General features: G+C 40.1%; 1 protein-coding gene across 4 annotated transcripts in view; it reads left to right on the forward strand.

Moving 5' to 3' along the window:
* The window catches only part of Acaca (acetyl-CoA carboxylase alpha), a 334,197-nt gene that overhangs the window by 117,378 nt on the left and 195,601 nt on the right, over positions 1 to 21,218 (forward strand). For all 4 annotated transcript variants that reach the window (XM_045158041.1, XM_045158040.1, XM_004664543.3 and 1 more), the window contains 4 exons: positions 517 to 726; positions 14,858 to 15,028; positions 16,296 to 16,457; positions 17,725 to 17,888. In XM_045158041.1, coding sequence (XP_045013976.1) covers positions 517 to 726; positions 14,858 to 15,028; positions 16,296 to 16,457; positions 17,725 to 17,888 — 707 coding nt within the window. The remainder of the gene's footprint in view (positions 1 to 516; positions 727 to 14,857; positions 15,029 to 16,295; positions 16,458 to 17,724; positions 17,889 to 21,218) is intronic.

A 21,218-nucleotide genomic window follows, 5' to 3' on the forward strand; every position in this document is an offset into this window, starting at 1 on the left:
ATTACATAACTAAGAACACCATATATTAAAGATAGATCAGGTCATGAATTTTGTGTTAGTTTCTCATTGCTGGGACAAAATATCTGTCCAGAAGCAACTTAAAGGAAAGGGTTTATTTCAGCTTTTTGTTTTGAGGGGAATTCATATCATGGCAGTAGCAGAAAGCTGGAGTCATATTGTCACATCAACATGGAGGCAGTAGAAGTAGATGAATGTATGCAGGACTGGCTGTAAAACCTCAAGGCCCTGCCTCAGTGACACCTTTCTGCAGCAGGCCTCCACCTGCTAAAGGTTTCACAACCTTCCAGAACAGTGCCACCAATTTAAGATTAAGTATGCAAACACATGAGCTATGGGGTTCACTTTACATTTCAAACCACCAGACTATCTATGATTTATAGTTCTACTAATTAACAGTCTCTGGTCCTTCTGGGCATCTGGTTATAGAAGTCAAAGCAACTTTTCAGTATAGAAAAAATAAATTTACTATTTAAGAGTTTTTCTCTTCTAATGTAGGTTCAAACTGAAGTACCGGGATCACCTATCTTTGTGATGAGACTAGCAAAACAATCTCGTCATCTGGAGGTCCAGATTTTGGCAGATCAGTATGGCAATGCCATCTCTTTGTTTGGCCGTGACTGTTCTGTACAGCGCAGGCATCAGAAGATTATTGAAGAGGCACCTGCTGCTATTGCCACCCCAGCAGTATTTGAACACATGGAACAGGTAAGTGTGTCTATCACATACGTTAACTGCTGTTTTCTTCCACAGAAGTACATCTCATTCAGCTCATGTACTAATATGAACAGAGCAGGATTCTGCAGAATTGTTAAGAATTTTTCTTTACCTATAGGAAAAAAAATTCTGTTCCCTTAAGAACATTAGCAGGGAACTTTCTAGAACTTCTCTAAAAGTAGTTAACGCTTAAACATTGATTATTGATTATTATCAATGTTATTTTGAATAAAGATAATGAAGTATGTTGGGAGTTTGTTTCTATTTATTTTTTAGTCTTATTTGATATTTTTAACAAGTTCACATAAAGGAAGTAGCTCTGTTTTCTGGATTGATATCAGGCCTTTGGCCAGTGTGTTAGCACACAATTATAATCTCAGTACTTGGGAGGCTAAGGTAGCAGAACTGAGAGTTCTGTATCAAAACTCTATCCTCAAAAATCAACTTCATGGGCTGGAGAGATGGCTTAGTGGTTAAGCACTTGCCTGTGAAGCCTAAGGACCCCGGTTCGAGGCTTGATTCCCCAGGACCCACGTGAGACAGATGCACAAGGGGGCACACGTGTCTGGAGTTTGTTTGAAGTGGCTGGAGGCCCTGGCACACCCTTTCTCTCTCTGCCTCTTTCTGTCTCTGTCTGTTGTTGTATATAAATAAACAAAAAATTAAATCAACTTCATGACTGGAGTACTGAGTAAACATCTCGATCACACCTTCCAGGGCTCAGGGTCTAATGCGGAAGAGGTGGTGGAAAGAATGTAAGAGCCAAAGGAAGGGTAGGACTCCTTACAACATTCTCCTCCAGACATAAAATAAAAGAGACAATGATTGAGATGGGGAGGGGATATGATGGAGAATGGAATTTCAAAGGGGAAAGGGGGGGAGCGATATTTTTTATAACCATGGAAAATGTTAATAAAAATTGAGAAAAGAAAAAGTGGCTCAGGCAGCAGGGTACGGGGTCTGCACAGCAAGCTCCTAACACAAGCTTCTGGAAGAACTTTGGCTGAGTAAGGCCAGTGCCATCAGAGGATTTTGGAACAAATCAGGGACAAAACCTGATAAATGGTTTAAAGGATCCTCTAAGTGCTAACCTGGGGTGGGTTTGGGGGGAGGGGCTCACCGCTAGAGCAAAAGGCCACACGTCAGACCTGTGTGTGCTCAAGGCGGTGAGAGATGAGCGAGTACGATTCAAAAACAGAATATGAGGGCTGAGGACATGGCTCAGCAATTAAAGGCTCTTGCAGGCTGGAGAGATGGTTTAGTAGTTACGGCATTTGTCTCCGAAGCCTAAGAACCCAGGTTCAATTCCCCAGGACCCACGTAAACCAGATGCACAAGGTGACACCTATGTCTGAAATTCGTTTACAGTGGCAGGAGGCCCTGGTGCACCCATGCTCTCTATCTGCCTTTTCCTCTCTCTTTCTCCCTATTTCTAGTAACAATCTAAGGCGTCTGGATGTGCCATTATTTAAGAAAGTGGATTTTCATATATCTTGAATTTTGATTGATCCTCCCCTCCCGCACCTTTCTTTTATACAGTCTCTTCCCCTGACCTCACTTAGGCCTTTCCCCTCCCTATAATCTATTCTTTTACCTACATATATACAATACCATCCTCTTAAGACCTTCCCTTCTCTCCCTCCCTTATAGCCTTTTTCTAGTTTATGGGCCTCTGCTACTAATTTTTGGTTCCAGATCACACACAAGTCTATACATCTGTAGCTAGGATCCACATATAAAAGAGGATATGTGACATTTGGCTTTCTGTGCCCGGGTTACCTCACTTTGTAATCCTTTCCAGATCCATCCATTTCCCTGCAAATTTTATTTTATTTATTTTATTTTTTATCTTTTCACAATTTTTATTAACATTTTCCATGATTATAAAAAATAACCCATGGTAATACCCTCCTCTCCCCCGCACTTTCCCCTTTGAAATTCCATTTTAACCCTAACCTTGTAAATTTTATGACTTCATTTTTTTTTTAACCGCTGAATAGAACTTCATTGTATAGTTGTACCACATCTTTATTATCCATTCATCTGTGGATTGGACATCTAGGCTGGTTCCATTTCCTAGCTATTGTGAATACAGCAGCAATAAACATGGTTGTGCAGTTATCTCTAAGGTAGTCAGAAGAGTCATTAGGATACATGCCTAGGAGTGCTATAGCTGGATCATATGGCAAGTCGATTTTTAGCTGTTTCAAGAACCTCCACACTGATTTCCACAATGGCTGTACCAGCTTACATTCCCACCAACAGTGCAAAAGAGTTCCCCTTTTACCTCATCCTCCCCAACATTTATTGTCATTTGTTTTCTTGATGGTAGCCATTCTGACAGGAGATGGAATCTCAAGGTAGTTTTAATTTGCATTTCCCTGATGGATAAGGATGTAGAACACTTTTTTAGATGTTTATATCCCATCTATATTTCTTCCAGTAAGAACTCTATTTAGAACCCAAGCCCACTTTTTGATTGGGTTGTTTGATTTATTATTATTCTGTTTTTTGAGTTCTTTGTATATTCTGGATATTAATCCTCTGTCAGATATGTAGCTGGCAAAGATTTTCTCCCATTCTGTAGGTTTTCTCTTTGCTCTATTCACAGTGTCCTTTGCTATACAAAAGCTTTATAATTTCATGAGATCCCTGTAATTGATTAGTGGTGTTATTTTCTGAGCAATTGGGGTTATATTCAGAAAGTCATTACCTATTCCAATAGGTTGAAGGGTTTCTCCTACTGTTTGCTCTATCAATTTCAGAGTTTCAGGTCTGAAATTAAGGTCCCTGATCCACTTGGATTTGATTCTTGTGTATGGAGAAAGACAAGGATCTGTTTTCATCTTTCTACATATAGATAATCAGTTTTCCCAGCACCACTTGTTGAAGAGGCTATCTTTTCTCCAATGAATAGTTTTGGCATTTTTGTCAAAAATCAGATGGCTGTAGCTTCCTGGATTAACATCTGGGGCCTCTATTCTGTTCCATTGATCTACATGTCTGTCTTTGTGCCAATACCATGCTGTTTTTGATACTGTGGCTTTGTGTAATATAGCTTAAAATCAGGTATGGTAAAAAGGGTATGGGTAGTAACCAGCCTTATTTTTGTGGCTCAAAATCGTTTTGGCTATTCGAGGTTTTTTGTGATTCCAAATGAATTTTAGGATTGTTTTTTTCTATTCCTGTGAAGAATGTCATGGTAATTTTAATGGGGATTACATTAAATGTGTAGATTGCTTTTGGTAAGATTGACATTTTCACAATAGTGATTCTTCCAATCAAAGAACATGGGATATCTTTCCTTTTCCTTGTGTCTTCTTCAGTTTCTCACTTGAGTGTTTTAAAGTTCTCATTATAGAGCTCCTTTACTTCCTTAGTTAAGTATATTCCAAGGTACTTTATTTTTTTGAGGCAATTGTGAATGGGAGAGATTCCTGATTTCATTCTCCGCATGTTTGTTGTTAGCATATAGGAAAGCTACTGATTTCTATGTATTTTTTTGAATCCTACTATGTTGCCAAAAGTTTTTATCAGCTCTGACAGTTTGCTGGTAGAGTTTTTAGGGTCTTTTATGTGTAGAATCATATCATCTGCAAATAGTGATAATTTGATCTTTTCCTTTCCAATTTGTATCCCTTTTATGAGTGTTTCTTGCCTTATTGCTATAGCTAATATATAGTGTATTAGAAGTTTGTTTTCTTGTGGCATGTATGTGTAATTGGACATTCTGATCTATTATGATAAAGATACCTGCAAATACAGTGGCTTAAGGTTGGGGAGATGGCTCAGCTAGTATAGGACCTGAGTTTGATCCCCAGCTCCCATGTAAAAAAGCTGAGTGTGGCCACCTACACCTGTAACCCCAGCACTGGCGGTGGGGGTAGGGTGGGTACCTGTTGAATAGACAGGAAGATCACTGGGGCTCACTGGTCAGCTAGTGTAACTAGGAAATGACCTTATATCCAGGCTCAAGGAAAGATCTTGTCTCATAAAATAAGGCAGAAAAGCAATAAATAAGGATACCCCACGCCTTCCTCTAGTTTCTGCATACATGTGCACAGGATACACTCATCTATAAAGGTGCACATATATACATATATGAACCAAATAATATAATATAATGCTTCAATAAGGTGAGTTTGTAATTCTTTTTTTTTTTTTTTTTTTTTGGTTTTTTGAGGTAAGGTCTCACTCTAGCCCAGGCTGACCTGGAATTCTCTATGTAGTCTCAGGGTGGCCTCGATCTCACAGTAATCCTCCTACCTCTGCCTCCCGAGTGCTGGGATTAAAGGCGTACACCACCACGCCCGGCCTTGTAATTATTTCTTTCATCATAGTTCAGCTTTGAACTGGAATCAGGGACTCAGGGCTCATCCAACTATCTCTTATAGGCCAAATGCAGCTTCTTTTTGTTTGTTTGTTCTTTTGGTTTTTTGAGGTAGAATTTTACTCTAGCCCAGGCTGATCTGACATTCACTATGTGTCTCAGGGTGACCTTGAACCCACGGTGATCCTCCTACCTCTGTCTCCCAAGTGCTGGAATTAAAGGCATGTGCCACCACACCTGGCTCAGCCTTCTTTTATAAATAAAGTTTTAGTAAACACTACTCTGCTAAATTTTGTATTAACTATGTTTTGTTGCTATAGTGGTAAATCCGAGTAGGTGTACAGAGACTCAAAGTTGACAGTGATGATGGCCTGGCTCCTTAACAAAAAAGTTTGCCAGCCTTACCCATTGCATTGTGTCAGCATCTTCATGGTTTAACAGACTGATATGATTACATTCCATTTGTAGCCAGTGGGAGGGGAAGAGGGAAGACTTAGAGGGCAGGCAGATAGTAATATGATGTACAAGACACACATGTCACTTTTCACATTCTTCTGAACAAAACTCAGTCCAAAGAGAGTCAAACACAGGAGATGTTAAGAAACTATAGTCCCTGACTAGATGAATTTTAGCTAGGTGCCTAGCTAAAGTTCAGGAGACTCTTAAAATGTAAAGAAAAGTCACTGGAGGGTATTTATTAGCCTCTGGCTCAGTCTTCGAGCTACACATATCTTTTTAAAAATATTTTTTGTTGACAATTTCCATAATTATAAACAATATCCCATGGTAATTCCTTCCCCCACCCCTACTTTCCCCTTTGAAACTCCACTCCCCATCATGTCCCCTTCCCCTCTCAATCAGTCTCTCTTATTTTGATGTCATGATCTTTTCCTCCTCTTATGATGGTCTTGTGTAGGTAGTGTCGGTCACTGTGAGGTCATGGATATCCAGGCCATTTTATGTTTGGAAGAGCATGTTGTAAGGAGTCCTACCCTTGTTTTGGCTCTTACATTCTTTCCACCACCTCTTCCGCAATGGAACCTGAGCCATGGAAGGTGTAATTGAGATATTTCAGTGCTGAGCACTCACTCCTCTGTCACTTCTTTTCTTTTATTTTATTTTTATTAGCATTTTCCATGATTATAAAAAAATATCCCATGGTAATTCCTTCCCTCCCTCCCCCCCCCGTCACTTCTTAGCACTATGGTGCCTCCTGAGTCATCCTAAGGTCACTGCCATCTAAAAAGAGAAGGTTCTTGAGCCAAAAGAGTGAGAGTAGCATTAATATATGGGTATGAATGTTAAGAGATGTGCTTACTGGGCACTTTGGTGAGCATACTTTTAGCCATAACAGACGTGCCACTATTGCACCCATTGGCTCATTTGGCCCAGCTGGCCAAATATAAGGCTTACAGTGTCCACTGTTTGGTATCTTCACTGGTGATTTCTCTGTCTCCCATTGAACTGCGTGCAGCATGGCTTTTTCCAGCTTTCTGTCAGCTGGTCTACATGGAGGAGGTTTTTAATTAGCTCAGCCCCAGCAGGATTTCTCAGTGACCTTGCAGCCCAAGTATGTGGAGTCTTCAGAAATAGGGTCTTACCATCTCTTCCTGGTGGGAAACCAAGGGCCTTGGCAATGGCCTGTAATGTTTGGGGGGCATCAGGGACCTCCCTGGCCAACAACTCACTGGAAGGTATCCCATCCCTGGCACTGAAAATTTTCTAGTAACTATCTATGGCTCCTATGTGTCCATTGTCCAAAAAAGTAGGTTTCCATATGACTTATTTATATCCTCTTAGATTTTGATTAGCCCTCCCTCCACCTTTCCTTACTCAGCCTCTTCCCCTGACTTTTTCACCCCCATTAATCTGTTCTTCTACTTGCATATATACAGTACCATCCTCTTAGGTGCACCCCTCCCTCCCTTACTATTCCCTTTATATCTCCTCTCTAGCTTAATGGCCTAAGCTACTGACTTTTCTTCCTACATACACAGAAGTCAAGTTACTTGTAGCTAGGATCGACTTATGAGAGAGAACATCCATTTTCCTGCAAATTTCATAACTTCATTTTTCTTTACCGCTGAGTAGAACTCCATTGCATAAATGTGCCACATCTTCATTATACACTCATCAGTTGAGGGATGTCTAGGCTGGTTCTGTTTCCTAGCTAATGTGAATAGAGTGGCAATAAACATGGTGGAGCAAGTATGTCTAAGGTAGTGAGACGCATCCTTAGAATATATGCCTAGGAGTGGTGTAGGTGGGTCATATGATAGATCTACTTTTACCTGTCTCAGGAAACTCCACACTGATTTCCATAGTGGCTGGGCCAGATTGCATTCCTGCCAGTAGTGTACAGTGGTTCCTCTTTTCCCACATCCTCGCCAGCAGTTATGTTCATTTGTTTTCATGGTGGTAGCCAATCTGATAGCTGTATTTTTAATCTGAATTTCCCAGATGACTAGACATGTAGAACATATTTTTGGATGTCTGTATATGTGTTTATGTGTATATGTATATGTGTTTCTTCTTTTAATTGGGTTGTTTGATTTCTTATTATTTAATTTTTTGAGTTCTTTGTATATCCTAGATATTAATCCTCTGTCAAATGTATAGCTGGCAAATATTTTCTCCCATTCTGTAGGTTGCTTCATTGCTCTATTCACAGTGTCTTTTGCCATACAGAAGACTTGTAATTTCATTAGGTCCCAGCGATTAGTCTGTGGTTTTATTGCCTGAACAAGTACGGTTATATTTTGAAAGTCCTTGCCAAAACCAATATGTTGAAGGGTTTCCCCTACTTTTTCCTCTAGTAGTTTTAGATCTGATATTAAGGTCTTTGATCCATTTGGACTTAATTCTTGTGCGTGGAGAGAGAGAAGAATCTATTTTCATCCTTCTACAGATACATATCCAGTTTTCCCAGCACTATTTGCTCAAGAGGCTGTCTTTTTGTTGTTTTGTTTTTTGAGGTAGGGTCTCACTCTGGCTCAGGCTGACATGGAATTCACTATGTTGTCTCAGGGTGGCCTCGAACTCTTGGCAATCCTCCTACCTCTACCTCTGGAGTGCTGGGATTAAAAGCGTGTGCCACCACACCCGGCTAAGAGACTGTCTTTTAAAATTTATTTATTTATTTATTTATTTGAGAGCGACAGACACAGACAGAAAGACAGATAGAGGGAAAGAGAGAGAATGGGCGCGCCAGGGCTTCCAGCCTCTGCAAACGAACTCCAGACGCATGCGCCCCCTTGTGCATCTGGCTAACGTGGGACCTGGGGAACCGAGCCTTGAACCGGGGTCCTTAGGCTTCACAGGCAAGTGCTTAACCACTAAGCCATCTCTCCAGCCCGAGACTGTCTTTTATCCAATGACTATTTTTGGCATTTTTGTCAAAAATCAGGTGGCTATAGCTACCCGGACTTACATTTGTGTTATCTATTCCGTTCCATTGATCTACATGTCTGCTTTTGTGCCAGTACCATGATGTTTTTGTTACTTTGGCTCTGTAGTATAGATTAAAATCAGGTATGGTGATACCACCAGCCTTATTTTTGTTGCTCAAAATTGTTTTAGATATTCAAGGTTTTTTTATGCTTCCAAATGAATATTTGGATTGTTTTTTCTATTTGCATGAAGAATGCCATTTTAATTTTGATTGGGATTGCATTAAATGTGTAGATTGCTTTTGGTATGATTGCCATTTCCACAATATTGAGTCTTCTGATTCAAAAACAAGGGATGTCTTTCCATTTCCTAGTGTCTTCTGCATTTTCTCACTTGAGTGTTTTAAAGTTTTCATTGTTGAGATTCTTCACTTCCTTGGTTAGGTTTATTCCGAGATTCTTTTTTCTGTTTGTTTGTTTTTCAAGGTAGGGTTTCGCTCTAGCCCAGGCTGACCTGGAATTCACTATGTAGTCTCAGGGTGTCCTTAAACACATGGAAAGCCTTCTACCTCTGCCTCCCAAGTGCTGGGATTAAAGGCATGCGCCACCACAGCAGATTGATACTTTATTTTTTACTTTATTTTTTTAAATTAATTAATTAATTAATTAATTTGAGAGAGACAGACACAGAGAGAAAGACAGATAGAGGGAGAGAGAGAATGGGCGCGCCAGGGCTTCCAGCCTCTGCAAATGAACTCCAGACGCGTGCGCCCCCTTGTGCATCTGGCTAATGTGGGACCTGGGGAACTGAGCCTCGAACCGGGGTCCTTAGGCTTCACAGGCAAGTGCTTAACCGCTAAGCCATCTCTCCAGCCCTGATACTTTATTTTTTGATGCAATTGTAAATGGGAGTGATTTTCTGATTTCATCCTCTCTGTGTTTGTTGTTAGCATATAGGAAGGCTATTGATTTCTGCGTATTTATTTTGTACTCTGACACATGGCTATAAGTGTTTATCAGCTCTAACAGTTTTATGGTAGTCTTTAAGGTCCTCTATTTTTTTTTAATTTTTAAATCTTTATTTGTTTTATCTTTATTTCTTTGCGAGCAACAGACAGAGAGAAAAGAGGCAGATAGAGAGAATGGGCACACCAGGGCTTCCAGCCACTGCAAACAAACTCCAGATGTGTGTGCCCCCTTGTGCTTCTGGCTAACGTGGGTCCTGGGGAATTGAGCCTTGAACCGGAGTCCTTAGGCTTCACAGGCAAACACTTAACTGCTAAACCATCTCTCTAGCCCTAAGGTCCTTTATGTATAGAATCATGTCATCTGCAAATAATGATAACTTGATCACTTCGTTTCCAATTTGTATCCCTTTTATGTGTGTCTCTTGCCTTATTGCTATGGCTAAGACTTCCAGTACTATATTAAATAAAAGTGGGAACAGTGCACACCCTTGTCTTGTTTCTGTTTATAGTGGAAAAGCTTCCAGCTTTTCCCCATTTAGTAATATGTTGGCTGTAGGCTTGTCATAAATAGCCTTTATCATGTTGAGATGTGTTCCTTCTATTCCCAGTCTCTGTAGGACTTTTTATCATGAAGGGATGTTGGAATTTATCAGATGCTTTCTCTTTATCTAATGAGATGATCATGTGATTTTTGTCCTTCAGTCCATTTATATAATGTATTACATTTATTGATTTGCGTATGTCTTTTGGTCAGAGTTGCTAAGGATTTATCCTTTCATAGAAACAATCATTTGTTTCATTGATTCTTTGGATTTTTTTTTGATTTCTATTTCATTAATTTCTGCCCTAATCTTTATTACTTCATGCCGTCTAATTTTCGGTTTGCCTTGTTCTTCTTTTTCCAAGGCTTTAACATGAAGCATTAAATTATTTACTTTGTGACCTGTCTAATTTCTTAATATAGACACTTAAAGCTATAAATTTCCCTCTTAGGACTGCCTTCATTGTGTCTAAAGGTTTTGGTATATTGTGTTCTCATTATCATTTGACTCTATGAATTTTTTTATTTCCTTCTTGATTTCTTCATTGACCCATTTATCATTTAGTAGTGTATTGTTTAGTTTCCATGAATTTTTGTATGCTCTATAGGTTTTCTTGCTATTGATTTGTAGATTGATCCCATTATGAAGAGATAGAATGCAAGGAATTATTTCAACTCTTCTGTATTTGTTAAGGTTTGCTTTGTGTCCTAATATATGGTCTATTTAGAGAATGTTCCATGTGCTGCTGAAAAGAATGTGAATTCTGCAGCATTTGGATGCAATGTACTGTAGATATCTGTTAGGTCCATTTGTTCTATGACCTCATTTAATCCACATGCCTCTTTGTTTACCTTTTTGCCGGGATGACATGTCAATGGATGAGAGTGGGGTTTTGAAGTCATCCACTACTTAGTTCTAATAGCATTTGTTCAATGAAGTTGGGAGCCCCCGTGTTTGGTGCATATATGTTTTGGATTGTAATGTCCTCCTGTTGGAGTGTGCCTTTAATCAATATAAAGTGACCTTCTTTATTTTTCCTAACTAATGTTGGACTGAAGTTTATGTTGTCAGAATATAGCAACCCCTGCTTGTTTTCTAAGCCTATTTGCTTGATATACCATTTTCCAACCTTTTATCCTAAGACAGTGTCCATCCTTTTTGAAAGGTGAGTTTCTTAGAGGAAACACATTGAAGGATCCTGCTTTTTAACCCAGTCTGCAAATTTATGTCTTTTGGTTGAGGCATTGAGGCATTTCCATTTCTTGTATTGACCTTCTCATTTCATTAAATTGGTTTCCTGTGTCTTCTTTGATTCCTTTGATTTCTTTGAACATATTTATAATCATTCTTTTGAAATTTTTCTCAGGTATTTCTCCAAATTAGTCTCACTGGAGGTCATTTCTGATGCATCAATACTTTTTGATGGATTTATATTGTCTTGATTTTTGGTGTTTCTTGTGTTATAATGTATATATGTTGAGTTATAATGTATGTATTTTTGCAATCATGGATTAATTTCATGCTTGGATTTTCCAATTAGCTGCAGTATTATTAGTTGTATCAATCAATCAGTTGGTCCTCTGCAAATCTTTCTCTGCAGAAATTGTATTGATTCCCTGCTACATAGTAGAGTACTTTCTCAATTAGACATGTTCTATTTCTGTTCCTAGAGAGTAAATCCCTCACTAATGATCCCATAAGACACCTGAACTTGTTCTATAGGAACTTCTTCCTAGTTCAGTTTCTCTATAAAACTGCTGTGCAGACTGCTTGCTGTGGGGAACTTTCACAGCCCACTTCTTGCTGGTGAAGGATCATGGGTAGAGATATCATCCCTATCATTTATCAATTGTGGGCTTTTGAAAGCCTTGCATATGGTTCATGTGGAAATATAATTCTCTCAAATGCTTAGTAGCCTTCTAGGCTATTTATTTCTGCTTAGCTTCAGGTTGGAATAATCATACTTGGTTTTCTTTTAGCTGTGGAAATGTTTCTTGTCTCATTTACTGGCTTTTGTGCTTAGGCCATGTCTCTCCTAGTCAGTTTTGACTACTTTTGAGGCCAGCTGAAACTAAAGCATTTCTCTTGATCTGATCTTTGACACCAAGTTTCTTTGATTAAAGAATCTATTCTTTCGGGGTTACAAAAGCCATTGTCTTTTTCAACATTCTAAATTTCATCTTTTTTTTTTTTTAGCTCAGGCTGATCTGGAATTCACTATGTAGACTCAGGGTGGCCTTGAACTCACCGTAATCCTCCTACATTTCCTCCCGAGTGCTGGGATTAAGGGCATGCCCCACAGTGACCTGCTGACTTTTATTTATTTATTTTTGGATTTTCGAGGTAGGGTTTCACTCTAGCTCAGTCTGACCTGGAATTCACTATGTAGTCTCAGGGTAGCCTTGAACTCATGGCAATCCTCCTACCTGTGCCTCCGGGGTGCTGGGATTAAAGGCATGCACCACCATGCCCGGCTTAATTTTTTTTTTAAAGAATTTATTAACTTTTAATTCTAGTTTTTCTTTTAGCCATCTTTTAAAAAAATATATTTTATTGATTTACTTATTTGAGAGAGAAAGATGCAGAAAGAGAGAATGGGCACATTAGGGCATCCAGCCACTGCAAGCGAACTCCAGATGCGTGTGTCCCTTGTGTATCTGGCTCATGTGGGTCCTGGAGAATTGAACTGGGATCCTTTGGCTTTGTAGGCAAAGGCCTTAACCACTAAGCCATCTCTTCAGCCCTTAATTTTATCATTTTTTTAAAGGCTTAGTTGGTGTGTAGTGAGCATTCCATTACTATAGGAAATAATTTACAAAATGTTGCTTCATACCATAATGAGAACTCTCCCACCCAGCTTCTCAGCCTAAAGTGTCTGTTTCCCACTTTTCCCTCTACTCTTGCTAAATAAGCATCATATATCTATTTTTTTTTAAGTAGCAGCATTCCACCTGCAATTGCTAATGCCTGTAATGTTTAGGATACAGGTTAAATTGCTATAATAAAAGGATCTTAAAAACCACAATGACCCTAATAAGAAAGAAGCTTCTTTTTCTTTCCCTTTTTTTAAAAAAAAAAAAATTTATTTATTTTTTTTTTGAGAGAGAGAGAAGGAAAGGAAGGTAGAAAAAGAAAATGGGCATGCCAGGACCTCTAACCACTTCAAATAAACTCCAGACACATGTGCCACCATGTATATCTGGCTTGCTTGGGTTCTGGGGAATGAAACCTGAGTCCTTAGGCTTTGTAGGCAAGTGCCTTTTCCTTTTTTTTTTTAAAAAAAAATGTATATTTTTGTTTAGTTTCAAGCACAGAGAGTCAGGGAGTGGGGAAGAGAGAATGGGCATGCCAGAGCCTCTAGCAGCTGCAAATGAATGCCAGATGCATGCACCACTTTGTCTTTCTGGCTTTACGTAGGTATTGGGGAATCAAACTTTGGATGTTAGGCTTTGCAGGCAAGCACCTTAACTGCTGAACACTCTCTCCAGTCTTCTTTTTTAACATAAATAATACATGTATTTGAGTGATAATGAATATGGGTATACCATAGCCGCTTGTTACTGTAAATAAACTCTAGACACACACACCACTTTATGCATCTGACTTTATATGGGAACTGGGGAGTTGAACCTTGGATGGTGGACTTTGAAAGCAAGTACCTTAACTGTTGTTATCTTTCCCATCCTTGAGAAGTTTGTAAGTTTACTTTTCTTTTTTGTGTGTTATTTATTTATTTATTTGGTTTGTTGTTTTTGTTTTTCAAGGTAGGGTCTCACTCTAGCCCAGGCTGATTTGGAATTCACTCTGTATTCTCAGGGTGGCCTTGAACTCACAGCACTCCTCCTACCTCTGCCTCCCAAGTGCTGGGATTAAAGGTGTGCACCACCATGCCCAGCTAAGTTTACTTTTCTTTATCATCATAGAGATGAATTTTACAGAGCTCAGGGACAGTTATTATCCATCTGGAGATTTAGGATCTTTATATTTTGCTATGTCATTACTTTGTTCTCATCTGCATGGTTGAAATGGCTTTGGCTGTTGTGACCATGTTCTAGAACATAATAAAGGAAAGCCAGGAATGTAGATTATTTCCTTTGCAAAATCTGAGCTAAATATTCATTATATGGATCACTCAACAGTGTTTATATCCTGTTAATCAAAATTTAGTCACTAGCTGTAAGAGATTTTGGAAAATCTAATATATAGCTTGGTAGCCATGTTTCAGAAAAAAGTGGGAGCATACTAGAAATACTGGAAACTAAGGGACAGTGAAAATCTGCTCCATGGATTTTCTTTTGCTTGTTTACTTCTATCCCCTATGTCTGATGGTGAGAAGTTGCTTTGGTTCTGATGAGGAAATCACCCCTTCTCCTAGCTTTCCACCGAGTGTGTCATCCATGTCCTAGGACATTGTGTAATACTCAGAAGGGATGAAATTTGTTTATATATGGTAAAAGCCTTTGGTGGCCCCATGTGTGTGTGTGTGCAGATATGTGTACTCCATCCATGTATGTGTGTAGATCAGAGGAGAATTATTGTATACCCTGCTCTGTCACTCTTCACTTTATTCACTTGAGATAGGCTCTCTCATTGAACTTGGAGCTTATTAGTTTTGGGTAGAACTGTCAACCAGTAAGCCCCAGTGAACTTCCTGTCTCTGTCTCTCCCTCGGACTGGGTTTGTAGGCTCATGAATCATGTCTGGCTTTCTACACGGATACTAGATATCTGAACGTAGGTCTTCATGCTGGTGCAGCAAGTGCTTTTACCTACTGAGCCATCCCCAGCCCCTTAGATAGCTCTTAAAAGTGCTGGATACTTGATTAACTAGCTAATTGTAGTGATACAGTTGCTAGACAAGGTCATTAATTTTATTTCTTTATCTTCCTTTGAGTGTGCTGTGAAACTTGCCAAAATGGTTGGTTATGTGAGTGCTGGGACTGTGGAATACTTGTACAGTCAGGATGGCAGCTTCTACTTTCTGGAACTAAACCCTCGGCTACAGGTGGAGCACCCTTGTACAGAAATGGTGGCTGATGTCAATCTCCCTGCAGCTCAGCTCCAGGTAAGTCACTCCATCCTGGGCTCAAGTTAAAGCATGGAGAAGTTCGGAATATCAGAAACAACGGAAAGACTGATGAGAGAAAAACACTTCGTCACTTATGTTTATTTCTGTTGTCCTTTTTGTGTTATGCAGGTATGGATTGGTTTTCTGGTGTAGTACAAATATAGATATATTACTGTATTTCTAGCCAGACACAACTAATATAACCTGTTCTATTTTAGGATTACACTTTAAAAACTATTTGCTTTGTTCAGTTACCAATTATAGTGAATTTCATAATTTTCTAATTAGTTCTTATTTCTATTTTAGTATTCTTTATTGAACAAACACTGTATTAGCAGAATGTGTTCAGTGATTTTCCTTGGAATGCTGTGGTAGCATACATTTATTTTTATAATGTGTAAAGTGATACCGGTTAATACTACTTTTTCCCCCCTCGGCTCCAGAAGTAATTACAGTGGGAAGTAATAGGAGCTTATGACATGGTTTGATATTACTTGTATCTAACCAATTATTTGCTCATATTGGGAAAACCATATAGGTTCCCCATTAAAGATAAGATTCTTGCCAGGTATGTTGGCCTACGCCTTTAATCCCAGCCCTCAGGAGGCTGAGGTAGTAGGATTGCTGTGAGGCCAGCCTGAGAAAACACAGTGAATTCCAGGTCAGCCTGGGCTAGATAGAGCGAGACCCTATCTCAGGGGGGAAAAAAAGATAAGATTATTTTTATTTATTGGCCTATTTATATTTAATTAGAAAATATTCATTTATAAAGCAATGGGCTTCATTAAGATATTTTCATACACGTTTATAACATAATGGTAATCATGCTCATTCCCCCATTGTGCTTGTACTTTGTCCCTCTCTCCCACACTGGTCCCTTCTCTATTCCAAAGTAAGAACTAGAGGTTTTTTACTTCTTGCAGTGGTTTGCACTGATGGAGGAAGTAATTATAATATTGTTAAAAACCTTTTAGTAATCTGAATTTCTTGGATATCTTCCCTTGGATGTCTTCATTGTCATCCCTTCTTTGGAAATAGTAGTAGAGGGAAACTCCTGTGTGTTGCATTTGAAATTTGGAGACATTTTAGAAGTGGGGAATATTCCAGCAACTTAATCTGTATCTTTAATTTTGGATAATTTAGAGTTGATGATTATAGAACACTGGTTATAAAAGTAGAATGCTTTAGGTAGTGGCTTGACAGATGAAAAATGTTTTAGGCAATCTGATAGCAAATAAAAGACATGTATTTCATTGTTTTCCAGATTGCCATGGGGATCCCGCTATATAGAATCAAGGATATCCGTATGATGTACGGAGTATCTCCTTGGGGTGATACTCCCATTGATTTTGAAAATTCTGCTCATGTTCCTTGCCCAAGGGGTCATGTTATTGCTGCTCGGATCACTAGTGAAAATCCAGATGAGGTAACCCATCACTTAAAAATGACACCTTTTCCCTCCTTCATGTCAACTTTGCTATTAAGATAATCACTAAAGACATACTTCTGAAATATCTTGAAACTTCCTCTAGAGAGGGGAATTTATAAAAGTTGTTTTAAAAATATTTATTTAGGGCTGGAGGGATGGCTTAGTGGTTAAAGCACTTGCCTGCGAAGCCAAGGGACCCAGGTTCGATTCCCCAGGACCCATGTAAGTCAGATGCATAAGGTGGTACATGCGTCTGGAATTTATTTGCAATGATTGGAGGCCCTGAAGTTCCCATTCTCTATGTCTCTGTCTCTCTCTATCTCCCTCTCCCAAATAAATCAATAAAAATAAAACATTTATTTATTTGAGAGCACACGTGAGGGAGAACAGGCATACTAGGGCCTTCAGCCACTGTGAATGAACTCCAGATGTATGTGCCACCTCACGCATCTGGTGTTTTTTTGTTTGTTTGTTTGTTTTGTTTTGTTTTGCTTTGTTTGTTTGTTTTTATTGTTTTCTAAGGTAGGGTCTGTAGCTCAGGCTGACCTGGAATTCACTATGCAGTCTCAGGGTAGCCTTGAACCCACAGCAGTCCTCCTACCTCTGCCTGCTGAGTGCTGGGATTAAAGGCATGCACCACCATGCCCGGCTGGGTTTATGTACGCACTGAGGAACTGAACCTGGGTCTTTTGGCTTTGTGGGCAAGTGCTGTAACTGCTAAGCTATCTCTTCAGCCCTACAAAAGATTTTTAGAGCAGATAAATGCTCATGGTTTCATTGGTCATTTAATTCTACTAACATCACTATAAAATCATCAGTGGGTTCATAGCACAGGTCCTTGGCTTTTTATGATTTCTGTGTGTTATTTCTTTTTTTTTTTTTGTGGTGGTGCACCTTTTTTTTTTTAATTTTTATTTTTATTTTAATTTTTTTTTTGTTTGAGAGCGACAGACACAGAGAGAAAGACAGATAGAGGGAGAGAGAGAATGGGTGCGCCAGGGCTTCCAGCCACTGCTAACGAACTCCAGACACGTGCGCCCCCTTGTGCATCTGGCTAACGTGGGACCTGGGGAACCGAGCCTTGAACCAGGGTCCTTAGGCTTCACAGGCAAGAGCTTAACCGCTAAGCCATCTCTCCAGCCCCTGTGTGTTATTTCTATACCTGTGTATGATTAACACAGTGTCTGAACACACTTAATCTATCTCTGTTTTTTTTCTCTTGGAATTATAATATGGTCTTTTATATTCGTCATTCTCTTAACAGGGTTTTAAGCCCAGCTCTGGAACAGTTCAGGAACTGAATTTTCGCAGCAATAAAAATGTTTGGGGTTATTTCAGTGTTGCTGCTGCAGGGGGACTTCATGAGTTTGCTGACTCTCAGTTTGGTCACTGCTTTTCATGGGGAGAAAACAGAGAAGAAGCGATTTCGTGAGTATAATGTCATTTGATTACATTTCATCCAGTATACATGGGTGAATCTTCAGTGAAGGTATGGGAATCATTTATCTTTATGGAAGTACTACTACGGAAAACTTCTTGGAGAAATATATCTTAGGGGCTGGAGAGATGGCTTAGTGGTTAAGACACTGACAGGCAAAGCCTGCCTGCTCGCTCACCCTCCCTCCCTCCCTCCCTCCCTCCCTCCTTCCCTCTCTCCCTTCCTTCCCTCCCTCCTTCCCTCTCTCCCTTCCTTCCCTCCCTCCTTCCCTCTCTCCCTTCCTTCCCTCCCTCCTTCCCTCCTTCCCTCCCTCCCTCCCTTCCTCCTTCCCTCCTTCCCTCCCTCCCTCCTTCCCTCCTTCCCTCCTTCCCTCCCTCCCTCCCTCCCTCCTTCCCTCCCTCCCTCCCTCTCTCCTTCCCTCCTTCCCTCCCTCCCTCTCTCCTTCCCTCCTTCCCTCCTTCCCTCCTTCCCTCCTTCCCTCCTTCCCTCCTTCCCTCCTTCCCTCCCTCCCTCCTTCCCTCCTTCCCTCCCTCCCTCCTTCCCTCCCTCCCTCCCTCCCTCCCTTCTTTCCTTCCTTCCTTCCTTCCTTCCTTCCTTCCTTCCTTCCTTCCTTCCTTCCTTCCTTCCTTCCCTCCCTCCGTCCCTTCCTTCCCTCCCTCCGTCCCTTCCTTCCCTCCCTCCCTTCCTTCCTTCCTTCCCTTCCTTCCCTTCCTTCCCTTTCTTCTCTTCCTTCCCTCCTTCCTTCCCTTCCCTCTTCCCTTCCCTCCCTCCCTCCCTCCCTCCCTCCTTTTCATATAAATATAGAGAGAGAATGGGTACATCAGGGCCTCTTGCTGCTGCAAACAAGCCCCAGTTTTATGTGCTACTTTGTGTATCTGGCTTTACATGGATATTGTGGAATTGAACCTGGGCCATAAGGCTTTGTAAACAAGTGTCTCTAACTGCTGTGCCATCTTCCTATCCCTTGCTTCTTACTTCTGACCTGCTGGATATATTTCTCTACAGAATAAAGCAAGCTAGGTTAATTTTTTGCATACCAAAACTGTTGTCTGTACATTATGTTTGCTTCTTGATATGTCAGAAGTCCATTTTTAGGCTGGTGATATGGCTTCGCAGTTAATGCTGTTGCCTGCAAAGCCAACAACCTGTGTTCAACTCCCCAGTAACCACATAAAGCTAGATACACTAAGTAGCACATGCTTCTGGAGTTAGTTTGCAGTGTCTGGAGGCCCTGGCACACCTATTCTCTGTCTGTCCTCTATATGTCTCTCTCTCTCTACACACACACACACACACACGCACACACACACACAATGAATAAAAAGTTCATTCTTCAGCTGAGAGCTTTCTTTGTTACAACTTACCTGAATTCTTTTGGCCTTTAGACCTATGTCTATTTGTTTGTTTGTTTATTTATTTTCATTTGTCATTTATTTATTTGACTGAGATAGAGGCAGATAGAGAGTTAATGGGCATATCAGGGCCTTCAGGCATTGGAAACAAACTCCAGACACATGCACTACCTTGCTTACATGGGTAATGGGGAATTGAACATGGATCCTTTGGCTTTGCAGGCACCTTAACCAGTAAACCATCTTTCCAGTCCTCATTTATTTACTTTTTAAAAAATACTTGTTTGAGAGAGAGAGAAAGAGGCAGATAGAGAGTATGGCTGTGCAAGAGCCTCTAGCCACTGCAAATGAATTCCAGATTCATGCACCACCTTGTTTACATGGTGCTGGGACTTAAACCTGGGTCAAGGCTTTGCAGGCAAGCACCTTGACCGATCAGCCATCTCTTCAGCTCTAGACCTATGTTTAAATATGGGTTGGCACAAGCCATATTTCCAAAATTATTTATCATATTATAAATGCCAAGAGAACAGAACCATATTTGTATTGTTACTACAGTAGCCCCTGAACATAGTAAACATTCAGGAAATATTTGTTGAGTTAATGAATATGCCATTGGTCACTGTCCTCATGCCCTCTCCTGCAATCATATCTTTTTTTTTTTTTTTGGTTTTTCGAGATAGGGTCTCACTCTAGCCCAGGCTGACCTGGAATTCACTTTTTCGAGATAGGGTCTCACTCTAGCCCAGGCTGACCTGGAATTCACTGTGGTGTCTCAGGGTGGCCTCGAACTCATGGCGATCCTCCTACCTCTGCCTCCCGAGTGCTGGGATTAAAGGCATGCGCCACCATGCCCACCTCTCATATCATTTCTCTAGCCCAAGCTAATTTTATGCAGAACTCACTATCCAGGATAATAGATTCTTCCTTCATGAAACCACAGGGAGGCAGATTTTCTCCCTTCTTACAGGCTGTTCTGCATTTTGCTTAAATCTCTATGGCATTTGTCATATTCTACCATACATCTTAATGTGGTGGCTGTGTGAAATTTTCTCTTCACATGCATCTTGAGCATATGAGATTCTATAATAAGTCTTTGTTGATGAAAGTACCTTCCCTATGCATTTTATAATTTTTATTTGGTTTGAAAATAAAAGTAATGAAGGTCATTACATTGTTGTCTAAGATGCAGCATCAGGTTGCTATCTGTTTGCACCCTAGCTAAGTACTTGTTTTTGTAGGGAAAACTTTAAAGTATTAGAATTTGCCATAATTCATTGAACTTAACTCTTTAAGTATATTTTGTTGCATGTAAATTCTGTATAAGGTGTTGGTTGGACTGATGGCTTAGTGGTTAAAGTGATTGCTTGCAAAGCCTAAAGACACATGTTTGACTCTCCCAATCCCATGTAAGCCATACGCACAAAGGTTAGGCAAGTGCAAGGATGCACATGCCTACTAGGTGACATAAGTATCTGGTGTTTGATTGCAGTAGCTTAGTCCCTGGCACACCAACATTCTCTCTCTCTAAAAAAAAAAAAAATTATAAAAAGTTTATAGGGCTGGAGAGATGGCCAAGTTAAAGCTAAGTTCAATTCTCCAGGACCCATGTAAGCCATATGCACAAGGTGGCACATGTGTCTGGTGTTCATTTGCAGCAGCTGGAGACGTGCCCATTCATTTTCTCTCTGTCTCTCTGTCTCTGTCTCTGTCTCTGTCTCTCTCTCTCTCACACACACATAAAGACATTAAAAATTAAAATTAAAAAAAAAACACGCCAGTGTGGTGGCACATGCCTTTAATCCCAGCACTCGGGAGGCAGAGGTAGGAAGATCACTGTGAGTTTGAGGCCACCCTGAGACTACATAGTGAATTCCGGGTCAACCTGAGCTAGAGTGAGACCCTACTTTGAAAAACAAAAAAAGTTTATAAAAAATGCCTAAGGTGTGAGGATAAAATACTCATTAA

The sequence above is a fragment of the Jaculus jaculus genome, chromosome 9 (genome assembly GCF_020740685.1).
Source record: "Jaculus jaculus isolate mJacJac1 chromosome 9, mJacJac1.mat.Y.cur, whole genome shotgun sequence".
NCBI lineage: Eukaryota > Metazoa > Chordata > Mammalia > Rodentia > Dipodidae > Jaculus > Jaculus jaculus.